This window comes from Dioscorea cayenensis, chromosome 10 (genome assembly GCF_009730915.1).
Source record: "Dioscorea cayenensis subsp. rotundata cultivar TDr96_F1 chromosome 10, TDr96_F1_v2_PseudoChromosome.rev07_lg8_w22 25.fasta, whole genome shotgun sequence".
NCBI classification, from domain to species: Eukaryota; Viridiplantae; Streptophyta; class Magnoliopsida; order Dioscoreales; family Dioscoreaceae; genus Dioscorea; species Dioscorea cayenensis.
In genome coordinates this window covers 1,743,186-1,764,270 of record NC_052480.1, presented here as the reverse complement: position 1 = coordinate 1,764,270, position 21,085 = coordinate 1,743,186, and the positions used below count along the sequence as shown (strand labels likewise).

At 31.7% G+C, this 21,085-nt stretch overlaps 2 protein-coding genes across 2 annotated transcripts; one reads left to right on the top strand and one right to left on the bottom strand.

Annotated features, from left to right (window-relative positions):
* Positions 1–326: 326 nt before the first annotated feature.
* Positions 327–5,684, bottom strand: LOC120270539 (mitogen-activated protein kinase kinase kinase 3-like). The gene is made up of 11 exons (XM_039277566.1): positions 5,259–5,684; positions 4,054–4,518; positions 3,692–3,779; positions 3,530–3,592; positions 2,822–2,982; positions 2,673–2,748; positions 1,757–1,816; positions 1,564–1,671; positions 1,247–1,480; positions 1,061–1,161; positions 327–983 (listed from the first exon to the last, which is right to left on the bottom strand). Exons 1-11 carry the CDS (start codon positions 5,582–5,584, stop codon positions 668–670), a joined length of 1,998 nt encoding a protein of 665 aa, XP_039133500.1. The 5' UTR covers positions 5,585–5,684; the 3' UTR covers positions 327–667.
* A 7,954-nt stretch (positions 5,685–13,638) lies between these two features.
* On the top strand, positions 13,639–20,595 carry LOC120270509 (phosphatidylserine decarboxylase proenzyme 2-like). Its single transcript, XM_039277544.1, has 21 exons — positions 13,639–13,835; positions 13,916–13,995; positions 14,556–14,580; positions 14,873–14,932; positions 15,336–15,404; positions 15,900–15,992; positions 16,104–16,154; positions 16,452–16,535; positions 16,623–16,714; positions 16,865–17,020; positions 17,240–17,324; positions 17,753–17,864; positions 18,149–18,249; positions 19,012–19,059; positions 19,168–19,314; positions 19,475–19,570; positions 19,659–19,733; positions 19,806–19,898; positions 19,985–20,071; positions 20,175–20,225; positions 20,327–20,595. Exons 1-21 carry the CDS (start codon positions 13,665–13,667, stop codon positions 20,474–20,476), a joined length of 1,926 nt encoding a protein of 641 aa, XP_039133478.1. The 5' UTR covers positions 13,639–13,664; the 3' UTR covers positions 20,477–20,595.
* Positions 20,596–21,085: the final 490 nt, after the last annotated feature.

Genomic DNA, 21,085 nt, shown 5'->3' with positions numbered 1-21,085 from the left:
AACCCCACCACATATGACTTCCACGAGGATATTTAATTATTGTCTATCTAAAGAAATGTTATAACCCCATCACATATGACTTCCACTAGGATATCTAATTATTGTCTATCTAAATAAATGTTTGGTTGGATGGAAAAATTAAAGGCATTTTCTTAGCAAAGAAAAGGCTTATTTGTCTAACAAAATTCAACTAAACCAGAAAACACTGGAGGAACAACATAAAGGAAATTGATACCAATTGAAATTTGCTGGTTTTTAAATATATACAATTAATATAATACAAGAAAAACCTTTTCAGAGTTTGAACCAGACTGGCCCAGGGAATCTGACAAAAAAAAGTCATCGCCTTTACAATGCTATAGAGTTAAATAAAAAATTTACATGTTCCTGGTTTTGAAGATCACTGGTTCATCTGTATCTTTATTTTCACCAGATTTATGAACTGAAACAAACATACAGCTTATGTACATCATGTTGAGATTTGATCTTACAAACATACAACAGAGACTGGTGAAACTCACTTCCCAGTTACAACAACACTTTTTTACCTTAACAGCCATATTTTTTCGCCTGTGTCGATTTTTTTGTTTCTGGTTTTGATTCAAAATTTTCACCAGAATTCGCTGTCGGACCTCTTCCATTGCTGTTTCGGACGAACAAGTTTGTGCTACAAACACTTCCGTGGAGATCCATACGGTGTTGACCTCAAGGGGGAGTCGTAAGGGGTTGCTGACTTCAGCGGAGAGTCGAAGGGTGTTGGTAACTTCAATTGATGAAAATCAGGCCATGGATCCGAAAAGTTGATGTTCAGTCTTGTTGGGTAGAGTGAGTGATTGCTCGGACCATGATTGATTATGCCAGTGGAGTATGCTGGATGCGGGGGAGACGGCAAGCAACTTCTGTTTGACTGTCTGTATTGTCGTAAAGGACTTGAACACGGTGAGACCGGCAGTGACATGTTCATTCTCAAGCCAGCTAAATCACTGAAAGAAGGAAAAAAAAAATTTCTGAAGTTAGGAGTGCAAATGTCAAACAGTGATAAAAAAGTTTATCATTATACCTGGTGTGCGAAGACGAAGGAAATCCAACCGTATGTCTTATCCCATAGTCTACATCACGGAGAGGAGATACACTTCTTTTGGAAGAAAAATCCAAGGTGGCCTGAATATGCATTATCAGTAAGTTACGACGTGCTAAGATAAAACAAAAATGGTGATAGTGACACAAGCAATATCAACGTTTGTACCAATGCATGGCTTCTATCTGGAGATTTGAGTGTGTCGCCGGCAATACTAAATTTACCAGCTTTTGCTGTTGCTTGATCTCGAACAAATGGGTGGCCCAACAATTCAGCTGCTGTAGGCCGGGCAGATGGGTTCCGTTGGAAACAAAGTTTCAGAAAATTCTTTGCATCAGGAGAGAGATGTTCTGGTATCTCAGGTATATCTTTGCTATTTCCAATTTTAAATATTGCCGCAACCTATAAATAGCATGCATCTCAGTGGTTTGTAGAAAATCTATTTTTTATGAGAAGTATATTCCAAGATTAAGAAAATAGCCTACCCCTTCATATTGACTCCAGGGAGGCTTGGAAGTCGCCATCTCAAGGATGGTACATCCAAGGCTCCAAATATCAACTGATAGGTTGTAGCCAGATCCATTCATGATGACCTACATAAAAACAAATATTACATATATAATGTATCGGTAATGTTCTGAAGAAAATTCTCTAGGAGTGACAAATGAGGATGCTAACCTCAGGCGCCATCCAGTATGGACTTCCTTTGAAAGAACGTATTGAAGTAAATGCTGATATCTGACACGTCAGGAAGAAAAAAATAATAAAAAACCAAGTGATGGAAAGGAATATCATATAAATTCTCATAGTAACTCATGATATCTGCAAGTTGACAGAAATTAGAAGCTTAACTATCTTTTAGTCAATCACAGTCTGGGAAAAATACCTACATAGCATCTTGGTAGACTTGTAACATACAAGGTGCTGCTTCCAACATCAATATGTTTCATTTTCAGAATTGCTTAACGATAACATTATTTTTATTTATTTGATTTTTACATCATCACGGACAAAAGAGTACTAGAAATGGTGATTTTTCTTCTATTCCCTAACGATGACAAGGGCTAGCCGGAGCATTTATTTGAATAAAGCTATAGAGAAAAAAACCTATTATGGATTAGCAGACTGCACTAGCCTGTAAGAATGGGTTCAGACTAATAACCAACACTAATCTATTGATTGGTACCAAATATTAGGAATACTAGTATGCCAACTGGCAAAATAAAGTGCATGACAGGACTAAATATATAAATAAGTAAACAAATCATAAGGTACATCATGCATTGTCAAACTCAAATTTAGACAAAAATCTAAGCCGGGTACATTTTGCAAACATAAAATATACATACATACTTTACAAAGGCATTGTAATGGGTTGAAAATTGTGAGAATTAAAACTAAATTGATAGAAGCCAGCACTTTGATAAATAAAAAATTGTAGATTAAAAGCACATAACCAACCAACAGGGATCAGACATAAGAATATACAAATTACAACCAATTGACTGACAGCCAAGATACTTCTATAGAATTGAAAGAATATAATTTGGTTCGTTATAAAGTTGAAACAACATCTATTTTTGTAACTACTTACATGTTTAGCCATGCCGAAGTCAGCAAGCTTGATTTCACCATTAGGACCCACAAGTATGTTAGCCCCTTTAATATCCCTGCCAGACCATCCACAAACATTATCAGCATCTAACAGGTAATGAACTTGAAAATAAAAGTAGCATAATATACCTATGTACAGTATTTCTGCCATGCAAGTAGGCAAGCCCAGAAAGAATCTGTCCGGCATAACTGCGTATCACAGGCTCCCCAAAAGGACCATATTCCTGAAGTAACTTATGGATTGATCCTCCAGAAACATACTCAAGATACACAGACAGTGAGCCATCCACCTGTACAAGTGCAAAGTTCAACTTGAGTGTGCAGTTTTCATATTGTACTTCATTTAAATGGTATGTGGGAAGAAATTTCTAAATCAATTTATGGACCAGATATGGTTTGATAATAAATATTTAGAAAAATCATAAATTTGAGAGATGAAGCCCTCACACTTTTAGAAAGATGGGTTTGACTAATGTTAAAAGAAATTTGTGAACCAACTAATAAAAATCAAGGTACAATGACTTGGCACAACATGAACTGAATAAAATAAATAAAAGGCAGACAGAATTCTATTTTGAATTCAATATGTTTAAGAGCACATGTGTATTATAAAAAGTGTAAGAACTATCACCTTGATAAATGGTCATCAACTATTTATAAAATCATTCATGATAGAAGAAGATATTATTTATTCAAAAAATAAAAATAAATATATATATATATATATGAAACTTGCACGATAAATCACCACAAATGACAACCACTGGAGCAGTATGATAGAAGTTTCTCAAAGGCCTCACATTTTAAGAAACAGACAGTCACAAGACAAAGAATTACCAGTTCACTGCCATAGTACTGGACAATGTTGGGGTGTGAAAGTTGACTGAGCAAAGCAATTTCCTGTGCAAATGATAGTATCAGTGGAATTAGTTTTTAAATTTCATCAATTCAATTATACCAGAAACAAAAATTAAGAGACAACAGAAGTCAAAGAATTACCTGGTTTAATTGCCTGAGGCATTCAGCTGAATTTGCATCATCAGAGATGATTTTAACCTCTTTAATTGCACACATCTGCCCACTTTCACTGAATTATACATGCAAGAATAATCAGCAAACAGTTTTCTGTTTTTGGATGTGAACAGAATCTTTACAGTTCAGATACTTTGGGATAAACATAAAATATATATGTGTGTGTGTGAACCTATCCAATATAAAGTTTGCAAATGCTTTTTTTCAATCAACACCCGGCTCAGTTAAGCTTCTTGTTATATTGTCTAAATAAAACTTTTTAAAATGAGCATCTTAACTTACAGACATCTCATGGAGGTTGACGAATTAGGAAGAATAAGTGCAAGCACCTGTTAAATCCTTGATAGACATGGCCAAAGGTTCCCCTGCCAAGAAGTTTTCCCTTTTTCCAATGTGATTGAAGAGAACGCGAAGCCGAAGAGATGGGCGGCGAGCTGGGAGAGCCTGGAGGTAGGGGAAGTGGATGCGGTGGACTCTTAAGATCATCTTGCCTCAGTTTCACAGATTCTGGGCTTACAGTGAATGCTCTTTGGTGTATAGGTGAAGTTGGTGGTGCATGAAATGGATGTTCCCTCGGGCCAGTGGTACCATTGGCTGATCTTCGATGATAAATGGTCTCATTTGAGGTCCTGCCATGAGAAAGGGTGCTTCTACTGGAAGAAGTATCAGAGCCTCCAACAGGCTCTAAAACTGGAGCATAAGTGAATGCCCGGTTTTCTTCTATCACATTTTGCAGCCTTTGGGAATCAAATTTCACATTTCTGTCCCGTGGAATGTTACTGGGCTCCAAAGGTCTGGTATACACAAGCAAGAAAGAAAAAGAAAAACCAAAGACATATTCAGAGCCATGATCATGCACTTAAATATGCTCTGCTTTTTGGTGATAACTTAAATGCAAGCAGAAAGAAAGCAGCAAAGAAAGATAAGAACTCATGGTTCCAAAGAGGAACAAACAGAAAAACCTCATATAACAAACAGAAGAAAAATGTTCAACTATCAAAATAACATTTTTAATGAAAATAATGGACAATCATATCAAGGAAAGGATCCTCTGAATAACTAATCAATAAAAAGCGGATTAGATTATCCATATCAACCGAAGTACACTAGAAAGCAAAATGAGTGGATGATTTTTTTCCCCACTCGACCAACAAAGGAACCAGCTACTAGCCCGTGAGTAAACCTATAAAGGAACTGCAATAAATCCATATACTTGGAAAATTTACAAATTCAAAGAACAAACCCACCAAAAAAAAGCAAATCTAAGGACTCTGATCTCATCTGCAATAAAAAAATTTTCTTCACACACAACAAATTAAGCATTTGTGAGCATGAACCCACAAATTTAAGCATTCAAATCTCATTTAAAGCAAAGAATTGTTCAAAGACAAGAAGTTCACAGAATCCAAACCTCACGCGCGAGTCTAAAAATCAACATTCAACCTAAACAAAATAAAAGTAAATAAAAACCGAAAATTTCAGAAGAAAAAAAATTATAAAAAAAAAAATCAGTGATCAAATTAAGACAACATACCGAAAGAAAGCGAGTTCTGGATTCTCATCGGATGAAACGGAGGAGCTCCCACTGGACGCCGACGCCGAGCCAGGAACCGAAGCCACCAGCAGCGGCACCGAGAGGGAAGGGAGCGGAAGCGGTTGAGGGTGGGCGAAGTCAAACAAATCAGCACCACCACCACCACCACCACCACCAGAGGCGGGAGCGCTTTTGGGAGTGACCGGAGAGTCAAGGGTTCTAGGCGTGGGGATATGGTCGGAAACGGAGCGGCGAGGGTGGTGGTCATCGGAGATAGGAAGCTTAGAGCCCTTAGGCTTGGATTTGGCGCGCCACCATGCGGGCATCTCGAGAGGATTGGAAGAAAGGTAGGGTTTTTGGATGAGGAGAAAGAGGAAGAGGAGATGGAGATGGAGATGAAGATGGAGAATGGGGGATTTGGTGGTGGGTGACAGCTCAGCAGGAGGCCGGCGGCCGGTGACGTGGCATGAGGTTTGATAGAATCTGATATATATATACTCATGGTTATGTTTCTTTTGCTTTCTGTGGGGACCTTGGATCTTTCTTCTCACCTCATTGCTTTGCTTTGCTTTTTCTATTTTTCTTTTTTTTTTCTTTTTTTTTTAATTGTTTGATAATTGATTTTGGGATAATTTGGTAGTTGATGTATATGTTTTGCAAAGTGTTTTGCGTGTAAAACTTCGTGTGATTACAAATTTTTTTTTTAGCTTTGTAACCCCGTTTGATTCTTGATAATGACATATTACCACATAACAAGATTACCATGGTAATATGAATGAAAATATTGAGGTTATTTGATATAACAATGTTTGGTTAGAAACTCTTATTAGCGGGAATAGTTCATTGTTGTGTTTATTGTCATGATAATCAATTTGCTAAAATATAAAAAATTATAAGATTACTATGGTAATCCAAGTTCTTGGTAATATTTATAAGTTGGTAATATGACTATCCAAATTACCACCGGTGCAATGTCAAACATAATAATATTTTCATATTGCCACATAACACATGGTAATTTTTCTATGTTACCGCGAACCAAACGGGCGCGTGATAATGTGAAAAAGACGAAGACCTTTCGTTCAAAATAATGATAATTTTTTTTCCTTCATAGTGATTATATTTAGTTAATAGGTCTAATAATGTAAATTCGGGTATCCGTGTTATTATCCACATTATTTTTTTTATTTAAAGAAAAATATTTTATTATCTGCACTAAACGGTAAACCGGAAATTTTGTAAATTGTGCTTGAACTTTGTGTAATTACATTTTTCAAGCCATTTTAGGTTTTTAACGTGATAATGTGAAAAAGACGAAGCCCTTTCTTTTAGAATAATTATATTTTTTTTTCTCTTGAGTAATCATATTTAGTCGATAGGTTTAATGACGTGGATGCAGTTATAAATGTCAGTATCCATATCATTCCTTTTTTTTATTTAAATAAAAACATTTTATTATTTGCACTATATGGTAAACCGGAAATTTTGTAAATTGTGGTTTACTCTTTAGAGTTTGGAGTTGGGATTTAAAGTTTAAGTTTTTTAAACAAGATTTTTGTAATAATTAGATTTAAGGTTTTCGGGTTTCAGATAAAGTTTTATGATGTTTTATAATTTTAAAATTATACAGTGCGGAATTAAAATTTATAAAAATAAAAAAATAAAAATAAGACAAATGATGATATCAACTTAACATTTATCTATTAGACCTAAATAATATTACTCTTTTATTCGAAAATTGAGGGATGGACTTCTTGATTTTACAAAACTGAGATTAATGATTTATTACAATTGTAGTTTGGTTGTTGAAGTAGTTCTACATATGAAAGTAATTAGCATTAAAAAAAAATTATCCATATTATTATCGGGTTAATTTATATTTTATATTATATTAAAATACATTTCACTTTAAATTTGATTTCATTCCTATCCCCATTTAAATGTTGTGGGTAAGATCCCCACGCATATTTAATAAACTAGTTTATTATTCTGAAAGTGTTCTTTATTTTTTTATATTTTATTATTTAATATTTTTCAAGTTTTATTTTAACAATATAAAAAAAACTATCTTAAACATAATTTTTTATTATTTAATTTCAGTTATCATGGGAAAAGTTAAACCATTCACAAAAAGTTAAATGTCTTAGTATTTGTGAGCCAATAACTATTATTTAATCTTTATGTTTTTTTAACAAATAAAAAAGATTGTGCATAAGGATTAGAGGGAATTTTAACAAAGTTTAAATATTAAAATAAATATTTTTATATTTAAATGGCATAATGAATATTCCCCAAAAAAAAAAAAATTGGAGCTTAATAACGGCTTAATTGCTTTCTATTGGGACCTTTGCTCTTTAATTTTTTTTTTTTATTTTAAGACGTTTTTTATACAAATATATCTCCATCTAGAACTCAAATTTTTTATTAGACTCTTATGAACTTAAATTTATGAAAATATTAAATATGTTAAATTTAATAAATGTGTATAAATCACTAACCCTCAATTCCTGAATATTATCAAAAAATATATATAGATGGTAAATATATCAAGATGTTATTTTTTGTATTTATATTAAATGGTTTTTTTTTTTAGATTTAATAGTCATTGTATATGGTTGTTGTCTATCAACATGCGTGTCAATTTTTTTCTAGCCTTTTTTTTTTTTGGGTGATTTATATAAAATTTTATACAATTTATATTGTTTACTTTGTTTTTAAGAAGTCCAAGTTGGGGTCAAGAGTTGAGGATTCCAAACTCGGTTTCTAAAGCGGTCGTGTTGACCTTCACTATAGTTATGGTGGTGAAATATCCAAATAGATTCCCATTCAATTCTTAAATTGTTAATTATCATCAATTTTAAATTATTAATGACTATTTAATTTATTAACATAGAATTCTTTATGTAGATATTTGTCTTGTTGAGAAAAGTTCAAATTTCAGTTCACACAAATAGTGAATACATGTGTTATTGAGCTTAACTTTTCACACGTATCAAACACTGACATGGTTTTTATATATTTATAAAAAATATAAAATAAATAAATAAAATTTAAAATATATATATGAATTTTATTAAAAAAACATATTGTGGATTTGGATGACAAATATTAATTAATTCAAGATAAATTTTGATAAAAGATCATACAAACTCTTACGAGGGTTTTAAATCGAAATCAGTAATTGTTTTGCTATTTTTTACACTTTAACATTTTTCTTTATTATGGAGCTATAATTCATTAGGAAAAGTCAGTTTATGAACTTTTTAGTTTGCTCTCATCTAATCATTAATTCCAAGTTTCAAATTTGGATTTTGTTCAAATATAAAATTCCAAAGGTAAAAAATATCCTAATAAATTATTATAATTGAAATTAAAATAAATTGAGAATATAGAGTTGAAATTATAATAAATTGCTAATATAGATCTCTTTGGATGTAATAATATAAGGAAAAAACATAAAGCCCAACAGCATTGGTCCTATTATAAAAAATATAATTGTGGAGATTTAAGAGCTTCAAATTCAAGTTCTACTAGATACAGTGGTGGTAATATAAGACCTTATGCTGTCTGATGAGGATGCACAGGTTGGACGATCAAATTTTCTAACACGGGCATATTTCTCCGACTATACCGTGTTTGTCACATTTATCAAAAATAATTAAATAAAAAATATTTAAAAAAGTATAAGAAACTGAGTTTACACTCCAAAGTTCAAATATATAATTACAAAATTCATATTAAAATAAATTAATAACATAGAGTTCATTTTTAGCCAAATAACAGTTGAGAAACTATAAGGAATATAAGGTGAAATTTTAAGATCCAAATACAATTATACAGTTCATATCAAAATAATTAAAAATACCAAGCTCGTTCCGTGAAATAATACTTGAGAAATTAAAAACAAACTGAGGTGAAATTTCAAGATTTAAATATAATAACACAATTCATATTAAAATACATTAAAAACATAGAGTTCATCTTTGGTGAAATAATGGGTGAGAAACTACAAGAAAACTTGGGTGAAACTCCATGATTAAAAAATAATTAATAGTAAATAATAAATAAATAAGAAATTGACAAAAAGACCCTTGTAAGTAAGGACCACAATAAGATGAGCCTCATAATAGACATTTGAGGTCCATGTGATGAAATGGAATTGGAATGTTAGTTAGGTTCAAGGAATCCACCACCCCTCAAATATGGACACCTACCCAATTAATTAATGTTCTTGCCTTGTCCAAGAGGTTGTTCAATGTCTTTCAACTACTTTATATGTTTTCCACCCTTTTAATTATGAGTATCAATTTTTTTTTTAATAATTAATTTGATTTAGTTTGGATTAATTTAAGTGCCCTTTATATTTATCAAATATTTAATAAATAATTAAATAAAAAGCTAAAAGAAATCATGCTGTACTTACTTATTAAGTATGATGTGAAAAGGGGGTGGAATTTAATACAACAAATATAATTGGTGTGAGAGGAGTGGATTGTTTAGTTGAGTAATGTTCACTCATGTAGTTGATATAAAATTAGTTGGTTCAATTAAATCTATCTAAATTTCATATTGTAATGTAAAGGTTAGGTTCCATTCTATTCAATCTTGTGTTCATCTTTAAATCCTCAAATCTATTAATTAATTTGATTAGATAAGTGTTGGTCCTAATCATCTTCTCTCATGTGCAAATATAAATTTTTATTTATAGTTTATTTATAATTAACATCACCTAACTCATGATAAATAATCATTGTTTCAATGTTTATACATATATAGTGCCTAAAAGATTGTTTTTATAAATTTAACTTAACTCAAATATTAAATGTGTGTGTGTGTGTGTGTTTTAAAATTAAGGCTCATGTTATGAACTAACAATATAAATTTTAGAATGGATCTATCACAGAAGAACAAGGTTTCAGCAATATCTTTTATGAACTCACTTTAATTATTGTTTAAAAATATAATTAATATTTTTAATCATTATCATGGTTTATTAAAACTAAAGCTTGGTCCTGTACAATCATTTTAATCATGTTAATTGTTAATTTATGAATAAAGATTAAATAAATCAATCCCTTGTACTACATGCTTTGTATCATTATGCTTTTATTAGTTAAGAACTTAAGAAAGGAAAACAACCTCAATTAACAATTAAAAATCTTTAAAGAAGATATTTAAGTAATAACAATGAATAAAATGTTAATTATTATTAATTCACATGAAATCACATCAAACTTTGGTTTTTATTGATGTGCATTTTCCAAGGAACACATAAAATTAACATTTTAATCGAAGCTAATCAATGAAGATTAGCCATTAAACTATTATTATTATTATTAAACCAAGCAAGACAAATTAATAACATTGCAAACCAAGGATTAAGAACTGCAACTTGGCACGCAAACACTTGCTTGACATATTTTAGCTTTGAGTTATGTTGTTTATTACAACCACAAACAAACATTAGTTGAGTTTAAAAATGGATTACATGGTAATTAAGCAAGATTAAAGTAGTTATTTATTTTTTGTCTTGCCTTATATGATTTAGAATTATTTGGATGGACTTTAAGAGCGATAAGTTCAATTGGTAAACATTTTAATAAATAAATAAATAAATAATAATTGGTAAACATAAATGATATAACTTTATAACAATTTGTATGGTCTCTTTGTATATATTAATATCTATATGTGTGTGTATATACATATGGATATATATTATCGATGAATATTGATGTTATATAGACATAAGCATTAAATCAATGGATTTAAATATTCCAAATGTTATTGCAATTTTCTTTCTTAATATTATATCTCTGCATTCCAATCTAATAATTATTTTACCAATTCTTACAACTATATATATATTAATATATATGAATTTACATACTTTATGGACGTTCATAAATAAGAAATCTATAGACGTCCAATTATCTGCCGTTGGATCACGATCCAAACATTGATGAATAGCTACATATATATATATATTTATTTATTTATTTATAAATTAAAAATTACCGTTATTCATACCTTTTTCTAGTTCAAATTCAATAAGTGTGGCTATTGGGCTAAAACTAAAGCCTATTAACACATGATTTGGTCCTGGGCCCAGTTTGGAAAATTATTGAAATATGAAAGTTAAGATATTTTGAATTATTTTCTTATATTTGGAAATTAGGGATAATATTGAAATATAAAAATAAAGTTAAATATATGATTCTGATTTATACAATTTCATATTGAGGATAAAACTTGGGGAAAAAAGGGAGCCAAAGGAATTAAAGATGGACTTTTCTAGACTTCTAATCACTAGCATTGATATTTTCATGGGCAAACACACAGGTGTATAAAAGTTTATGGTGGCTTTATAAATATAATAATAATATCTCAAGAATAAATTATAAACAGATTATATTTTTTTAACGTCATAATTTATGTTTAAATAAAAAAATATATTGTAAAAAATAAACTATATTTTTATAATATTGAGTGAATTTAATTATGGTATCACCTCACCTTGGCTTATTGACATTTTTCAAAAAGAAGAAATCATGATTTTTCAAAGATAAAAATTAACCATTAAAAAAAAAACTAATACAATAAAAAAGAGAACCACAAAATATAACTAAACATATAACTCATTCTTCACATTCGAACTCTTTTGAGTAGGGTGAAAAATAAAATAGCAATATTTTATTACAGGAGTAATTATATATATATATATATATAAAGGGTTAAATTTTATTTCTATATTGTATTTAAAAAACATCAAATAAATGGTCACATGTGAGCAAGATAAAAATCAGTGATTCTTGTCTGTTTTCATGAGATATAGACCGAAACACTTAAAACGATATTTATCTTTTTAAATCGTTCTAAAAATATATATATATATATATATATTGGCGAGAGAATATGCTTCAACAAACATACTGCCAAGAGTATAGTTCAAGAGGAAAATTGCTATTTCTATATATATTTATATAGGTGTTATACCTGAGCTATTTACGAGAGAGATAACACATATATTAAAATTAATATTTATAGCTGACATAATTATCATGATTTTGATAATAATATTTAAAACTTAGTTAAATTTATTGTTACTCAAACTTTTTAAAACAACACACTTAATTTAAAGTTTAAAAATTATTTATAGATTCTTTGATTATTATGAATCATTCTCTGGCTTCGTTTTTAGTTAAATGAAATTAAAATGATAACAAAAGTATTTTTCCTTTGTAAATTAATAAAAAACACTACAGTAAAATCCTATATAAAAGACGAACTCATACTACATATTATTTATAATTTACTTTTTTCAATAAATCATAATTAATTTAGGACTAAATTACAAATATTTTCATGATTTAGAAAGACAATATCTTTAATAATTTGTAATTAATTTAGAAATAAATAACAAATAATTTTATGTTGTTACAATACAACCCCTCTAATAAAATATACGATTAATTAAAGTTTATATTTCAATGACATTTTTTATATTTGGCTAATTTTTAAAATCATCAATATTTTTTAGATAGATACGAGTAGGTGTCATCTACTAATATTCATATCAACTATTATATTTTAATTCAATGGTTGTGCATTATTCATTCAACAGTATAACAATACAATAAAAAATGAGATGTATAATATTTTGATTTGAACCGTATGAGCATAATTGTAATAGTAATTAAATTAATCACATTTTTTTCTATATCTACAGTTTATATTTAAACTAGATACAACTTCATATTTGAGATAATGTTTCGAGTACTGTTTATATTACTGTTCATCCAACATTTCTCATGTCCCAGATGACCTTTGTCCCTGTCTCTCTCATCTCTCTTTCTGTCTCTCTCTCTCTTTTAAAGATCTTTTTTTCTTTCTCTACGTTTTTAGGATTGTCCGGAGATGTGTTGTGTTTAATTGTTTATACTTTATAGTTTATATCTAGACACTAACAAGATGGAGACCAACTTTTATAAAGTTGATGGCACTTGACTCCATCATGACAGGCATGAAAGTTATTGAATAAAGGCAATTAAATGTCAAAAAGTTATTTAAATCTTAAAAAAAAATTATTATTTTTTAATTTTAAAATCCACGTGGCTTAACGGGTCCCAAACCCGAATTCAAGATCCACTTACCCGCTTTGCCATTGGCCAACTAACCACTAGTGGACGATCCCAGTCGCGGATTCGCTACATAGCACAATGCACAAATGCAGTTTAAACTACAGTTGAAGTAATGACACGCAGTGCTTTATAATTCCCATGTCGTGATCATCACATCGAGGGTGAATCTTGATGCCACGTGTCGGGCAGATAGTGCATAGCATGGTTGTTGGTTTAAGACCAGAGCCGTGGTCGTCGAGGAGAGCTCTCACTCGAATTCCGAGCAATGGGGAACGAGAGCTCGAGAGCCGGCTCCGGCGGCGGCGACGACGACGCGCCGGAGCCTTCGTTTCTCTCCCGGTTTCGCCGACGACTCCACCGTCGCCGGAACCCTGGCTCACTGACAGTCGATGCACCTTTGGACTTCGCCGGCATCGCCCGTATTGAGATCATATCTGTGAGTTTTGCCCCTTTGTTTCTCTTGTCTTGTTTCGGTTTTCGATGGTGTTTTTATGCTTGGAAGGAACTCAATCGCAGGCGGAGATGCAGTTCAAGGACCGGTGGCTTGCTTGTTTGTCTCTCGGGGAGAGGACTTACAAGACTGTGATCTCGGATCAGTTGAGCATCTGATCTTATTTGTTTTCTTTTCTTGATTCTTTTTGATTGAATGATTTGGATATCTGTGTCCATGGCTTGGTTCTGTGGTTCTTGCGAGGTTTATTGATTCCACATTTGGTGATTTTTGGCCTGAAGGTGAACTCATGCTGGTTGTTTTGCTATTAATTTAGTAACATTATTACCTTGTTGTTTTGATTCTGGTACTGTTTATATACATATATTTGATAGATGTGGTGAAGCCATCTAACCTCAACCATTGAGTTGGGAGGGATTCAAACCCTCTACACTGGGCTTGGGACGGGAATGAAATCCCACTCTCCTGTTGTAGAGGTTACTGTTTTATATCTTGGTTGTGAAAAAAAAGCTTCTTTTTTTCTTCTTTACCGGGCTATTGGGATTTATGGAGTGGTTGGTTTGTTCGGAAAGCGTTCCTTTTTCATGACTTCCTTTGCCAAGTGTATTTATATACTTTTTATATAGTTTTATGAATTATTTATCCTTCTATTTAACCCTTTTTTCCCTGACTTCTTTCATGTGACAATGCATGAATTTGCTGCAGGACGGACAAGCCTGAGTGGAAATCAGTGAGTAAATTTTTTTCACTTGCTTTTCTTATGTTCTTTGAGCATAAAGACAATGGTGCAATTTAGTGTTTGTTTATTTTTCTAAGCAGTGATTAAAGGCCTTCTGGCGGGCTTTGTTATCTTCTTTATGTCTGATACTAAGTCTTAATGTCTCGTTGATGGTTAAAGACTAGCAATAACTGTAAAGTTGTTTGTGTTTTTGTGGTTATAATTTCATCTTCTGGAGATCTGGACTGTTTTCTTAGCATATATATGGAAAGCAATTAAATTAGCTCCTTTGAATTTATCACAGGAAAAGAAAGTTCTGTTGGAAAAGCATGGACCTCATATTGCACGCATATCTGTGTTTGAGGTATGCTATCTGCTTTGAATTTTTAGGTATATTTGAATTAAGTTTCTTAAATAGTGATTCACTATAGCTATTGATGAGATATAATAGTGTAGTGTGGGTTCAGTACTTGAAATGCATGAAATTTGACTCAGTAGGTGATCATAACCGCAAAATAGGTCACAGATATGGCTCTTTGGGTTAACTTTATCACATTTTCCTTTTTCTTATGCTATATTTCTTGAATTTTGGTTTCTATAAGTCTAGGCGTTTCCGGGGTAGCTGGCTGGATTGGGGCTATGGAGTCATAGAAAAATGCAGAGCCTAAACCTGTCATACTTAGATATAGCATACTTTGATTGAACACATAGACATCAGATAAATGGAAATGTTTTCCCCTTCACTCTCATTTGTTTGAATACCGCAGACAAACAGATTATCCAAGAACAATTTTGTTGGATACTGTGAAATTGACCTCCTGGAGGTTCTTAATAAGGTAAGATTTTCCTTCAAGTGTTAATTGTTCAAGATTTTTCCATTCTTTCCTTTTTCTTTTCAAGACTTGAAAATTTTTCCCTGGGTTTTATTTTTGCAATTATTGTATCTTCTTTAGTTTTTTTGTCCCTAAGCATTACTTTATTATCAGATAAAAATTTCTACTAATCAAGCCTCATGAAACCTCCATCCTGTTAAGTTTAACTTCAATTGCTGCTCTATACTTGCCATAGAGGTATTTAATATGGATTTCAGATATCTGTTCATAATTCTTCATTTATCATGACTATCAACTAGATTGGTATATAACTTACACACTCCCTTTACTTGAAATAGCTGACAGGTCATTTAATATTACTTGCATATCAAGTATTTACCTTGAAAATGAGTTGATTTACTTTCCTTCCAAGACTTTGCTCAGTAGTGCATTCTCAATCATTTTTTCTTTTTGTGTTTTGCTTTTGGAAGCATTCCATAAAAGTTCAAATTCCTGTAGGATTCAGAAGATAATATTGAGGTGATTCACTTGTTGGATCCGTCCTCGTCAGATAAAACTGTAGGCAGCTTAACTATTTCTTGTTATGTTGAGGTACCATATTCTCTCGCTCTCTCTCCTCTCTCTTTGTTCATTATGCTGAACTTATAGTGAGTTTCTTTTTATAGCCATTGTTTGTGACTATGCATGCCAATGTTTTTGCAGGACCCAATAGAAACTGAAAAATCCTTTGCACGCCGTGTCTTGGCTGTAGTGGTATCTTATTTCACTCATGCTTACATATGCAATAGTTCCAGCAACCTTAGAAACTATTTTAAACATTCTTCTGGTTATGGCAAAGAGCTTTATCTTAATGAAATCATCTAAACTTATGGGTATACAATTAAAGTACTGCATGATACAATGATATTGACAATGAGCTCTAATTTCACAAAAGAGAAGATGTTCTTTTATTTATTTATTTATTATTTTGCATAAAATCCATCTTTTGCTTTTAACCAGTTTGAAGTGTTAGCTCTTTTTGTGCTTTATTATGAACCCTTAAATGAACAGGATTACAATGAAGACGGAAAGCTTTCATATTCTGAGTTCTCTGACTTGATCAATGCATTTGGCAATCGAGTGGCGGCTAGAAAGGTATTGGCTTTTTCTTAGATGTCTGATGACAGTAGAATACTCATATATTAACGTTGTTTAATTATTACTAAATCAATTTATGTTTAGAAAGAAGAGCTTTTCAATCAAGCTGACAAAAATGGGGATGGTGTAGTCGACATGGATGAATTGGCAACCCTTCTTGCTATTCAACAAGAGAAGTATTTATTATCTCTTAATTTTGTTAAACATTATTTTCATTTAACATATGTACTTATCCATCAAGTATAATTTTATGTTAGTTTGATTAATTAATAAACCTTCTTTATGCTCTCAGCACAACTTAGTATGATGTTATTGTATTACTGCAGAGAATCACTCATTAGTAGTTGCCCTGTTTGTGGTGAGACTCTTGAAAAGTTGAACAGGATCAATGCTGTAATTCATTTGACATTATGTTTTGATGAGGGAACTGGAAATCAGATTATGACTGGAGGATTTCTAACTGATAAGCAGGCTTCATATGGGTGAGAACTTATTTTGCTTTTATGTGCATTATGCTTCAGTTCATTCTTTCATTATGTTCTGGTTATCAATACAAGTTGATATATGCAACAATTGATACCTTTCCTCATTTTTTTTAGTTAGCCCTGTGAGTTTCTTCATTTTCCTTAATTACATCAATACTTATATTGATTTACACATATAAGGTAATACTCAAATCTTGTTCTCTGTTGATCCTCTAGGTGGATGTTTAAATTAAGTGAATGGGCACACTTTTCATCATATGATGTTGGTCTGAATTCTGGATCAAGCGCTTCACACATTTTGGTATGGCGTCTTTCATTCTCAATCTGTCTATGCTTTTAAAGTAATGCCGGTTACATAATGCTACAACCCTATATAGAGGTTATGCTGGTATCATCCTGATCAGATTTTAATATTACAAGATCATGTATAGGGCCCTTGAAATCATTTTCATTGTTAAATTGGAAAAGCAGAAGATATGATTCATATGAAATTTGTTATCCTTTAATTAATCATATGGCATCTAAATCATATCTGAAACCTATCCCTTATTTCTCAACTCTTATTGCACACACAAAAAAAAAAGGAACAATTATCTTTCGTTTCTCAATGCTTGCTGTAGTGTTTGTAGAATGGCAAGTGTAATGTTAGGTTCATTACTATTGCTTTATATAATTTTTGTGAAACTCAGTTCTTGGTATAAATGCTGTTTTCTCAAATTTCATGACAAGGTTATTGATCGAAGAACAAAGAGGCTAGTGGAAGAACTCATAGATGGAAAGATTGTAATGTCAATGAGAGCTATATATCAATCAAAAGTAGGGCTGATTCTTATTGACACAGGTATTGGTCATTCATTAGATATTGTATATTATGGCCTCATCTACTGTCATGTTTAAGTTATTATTATTATTATTATTTTTTGGTCTGTGCTGCTAACATGATTTCTCTTACTATGAGAATCAGATATCCCAATTAAGTAGAAGTACGTCTGTTGTTCATTTTGTATATAATTTCCATCTGTTTAAAGACCTTAAACATATATCCGTGCAATGGCAAGCTTTTGGCAACCAACACTGGTAAACTTCCACGCATGCTCACAGGATATTTGTTTTTTCTTGATGCAGGTGCTAAAGAGATCTTGCAGAACCTCTCTGAGAAGCAAGGGAGGCAGATGAATTCACTTGAATCTGCTAAAGATATACCCAAATTCCTTGAGTTTTTTAAGGCATGTGCTTCTCTGTCTCCAATCAATTGCCAAAGCATTATAATATAATCAACTCTGAAATCAAATAGTCACTTGGTACAAGGATGGCACAGTACAGCATTGTTGAAATCTGATTATTCAGGAAATCATTTTAATCATAAACACGATAGGAAATCCAATATATTCATGGAATAATTTCCAAGAAGTCCTGAAAAATTACCTTCAAGGGTATTTTGTGCATTTTGCTATATTCAATACAAATTTAGACAAGTTTCGTAGCGTATTCTGGCTTGTATATTGTCCATTCATGTGTTGTGGAACATTAAAGAATCAATTAGGCTGTTAAATGTGATTAGTTCTGGTTTATCTCTATTCTTATATGTCGTGCTTATTAGTTCCCCAAATATTTCTGGATTAGTTACTTTTTTGGCTATAGAAGGATTTAGTCCTTGTTATCAGTTTATCTTATTTATAGTTGCATTACATAACTATTGTCTATGAACTTGTGAAGGATACATGGTCATCACAAATTATCATTCTGAATGATATAATAATATGTTAAGGCATATCTAGATCACACCTTTGATATGAAAATGAAACCAAAACAGTTAGTTCTTCAGAACATGAAATCGTACTTTGTTTTCTTGTGCATTATATAAGCGTCTTCATTTGTCCTTTGCAAGTGTTTTAACCGGATCTCCACAGGATTTTCATGTACTGTTTTCCATTCAGATACTTTGTATTTTCACAAGCAATCCATTAATACAATTTTTACTGCTGCAGGATCAAATTAGATTGGATGAGATTAAGTATCCCATCGAGCACTTTAAGGTACCATGGTGGCCCATTTGAGATGCATACTTACATGAATATGCATGTAATTGTAGTAGCACATATGTACGGGTTTTCTGTTACAAATTTTCTTCTTGTGAGTTGCAGACGTTTAATGAATTTTTTATAAGAGAGTTGAAGCCAGGGGCAAGACCTATTGCCCATGAGGATGATGGCAATATTGCTGTTTGCGCTGCTGACAGCCGTTTAATGGCATTTAAATCAGTTGATGATAGTTTGAGGCTTTGGATTAAGGTGAAATTTCTTCTCCATTTAGATAAGAATTTGAAAGAGTGATACTAGCGTTTGACATGCTTCTGGGAGTCAATTGGAGTAGCATATGCAGTTCTTCTCTCACAGTACTATAAATGATTTCCGGGTGACATAATACTAATTGCCATCTTTTTATCGCTAGGGTCGCAAATTCTCAATTCAAGGTCTTCTAGGTGTGGGTTTGAGCTCTGAGGCCTTTATGCATGGATCATTGGTGATTTTTCGACTGGCACCACAGGTTCCACTCATTCCTACATTCAATACTTGCTGTTTATATCTGCCAGATGCTGTTCGCCACCAGTTGCTTGCCTACTTAATGCTTGCAGGATTATCATCGATTTCATCTTCCAGTTTCAGGAGTAATAGAAAGTTTTCTGGAGATTCCAGGATGCCTATACACAGTATGTACATATAATTAATCTATGCATAAAATAATTTTCAATCGAATTAAATCATTTATCGGTTATTTCCAGGTCAATCCAATTGCTGTAAACAGCAAGTATTGTAATGTTTTCACTGAGAATAAACGCACTGTATCCATCATTTCAACTAAAGAGTTCGGAAAGGTTTGCACGCGTTATTTATTGAGTTTCAATCCATCGCATTTATATCATGTAATGAGGCTACTGTGTTTTTCCATTATTTGTCGCAGGTTGCATTTGTTGCCATTGGAGCCACAATGGTAGGAAGCATGACTTTTGTAAGAAAGCAGGGTGATTATGTCCATAAAGGAGATGAGGTTCTTCTTTACATTGAAATATACCACCAAATTGCTTCAATTCCACATTGCATTACATCATATACATCCCATTAATCACAATAAATGTTCTCACATTTTGCAGTTCGGCTATTTTTCATTTGGCGGAAGCACTGTAATTTGTATCTTTGAAAAGGTTTCTCTTTGTTCATCATCATCATCATCATCATCCATGTTCAACTTTGTTAGAAATGCAACTGACTATATTTTACTCATATTTCATAATGTTATTCACAGGATGCTATTCAGATTGATGAAGATCTTGTTGCAAACAGTGAGAGATCACTGGAAACTCTGGTTTCAGTGGGTATGAAACTGGGAATCTCAACAAGGAAAGAAACACAAGAAGAGTTGCCAAGCCTGGAGAAATGCAGCATAGAAGCATAATTCAATAGACCCAGAAGGAGTTCAAGCTGTGAGATTCATAGTATTTTTGTAAGTCTAGTTTCTCGCAAAAGGTGGAACATACATAATAAGAACGTAGCTCTCCTTTGCTTGCTTGTTTGCTTTTTGTGCAGTAGTTATTGTACTTTACTAAAAAAAAATTTATTAATGGCTTAATGGCTGAGGAACTTTCAGAAATCTTTTTGCATATGATAATATGTGTTATATTTATATTTATTATTTTAATTTTGTATATGATAATATGTGTTATATTTATATTTATTATTTTAATTTTGTATATTTCACAATTATGGACTAGCTTAGGATTCGAACTCTCAACAATCTTGAATATTGAGAGCAGGAAGAGCAAGAAGAGGGATGAAACACTCAAATACAAATATCCTATTGAAGATGCCATTATTTTTATATATTGATAAGTTTGTATTTTTGGTTTTTTGTTTTTTCAAAAAATTTATTTATTTATTTAATAAGTTTAAATTGATAAGTTTATATGTTTTTTTTTTTTCTGTTTTATTTAATGTATACGGTTAATCTATTTTATTAAAAAAAATAAAATAAAATAAAGTTAACGGTTTTAATAATTTAGGTTTG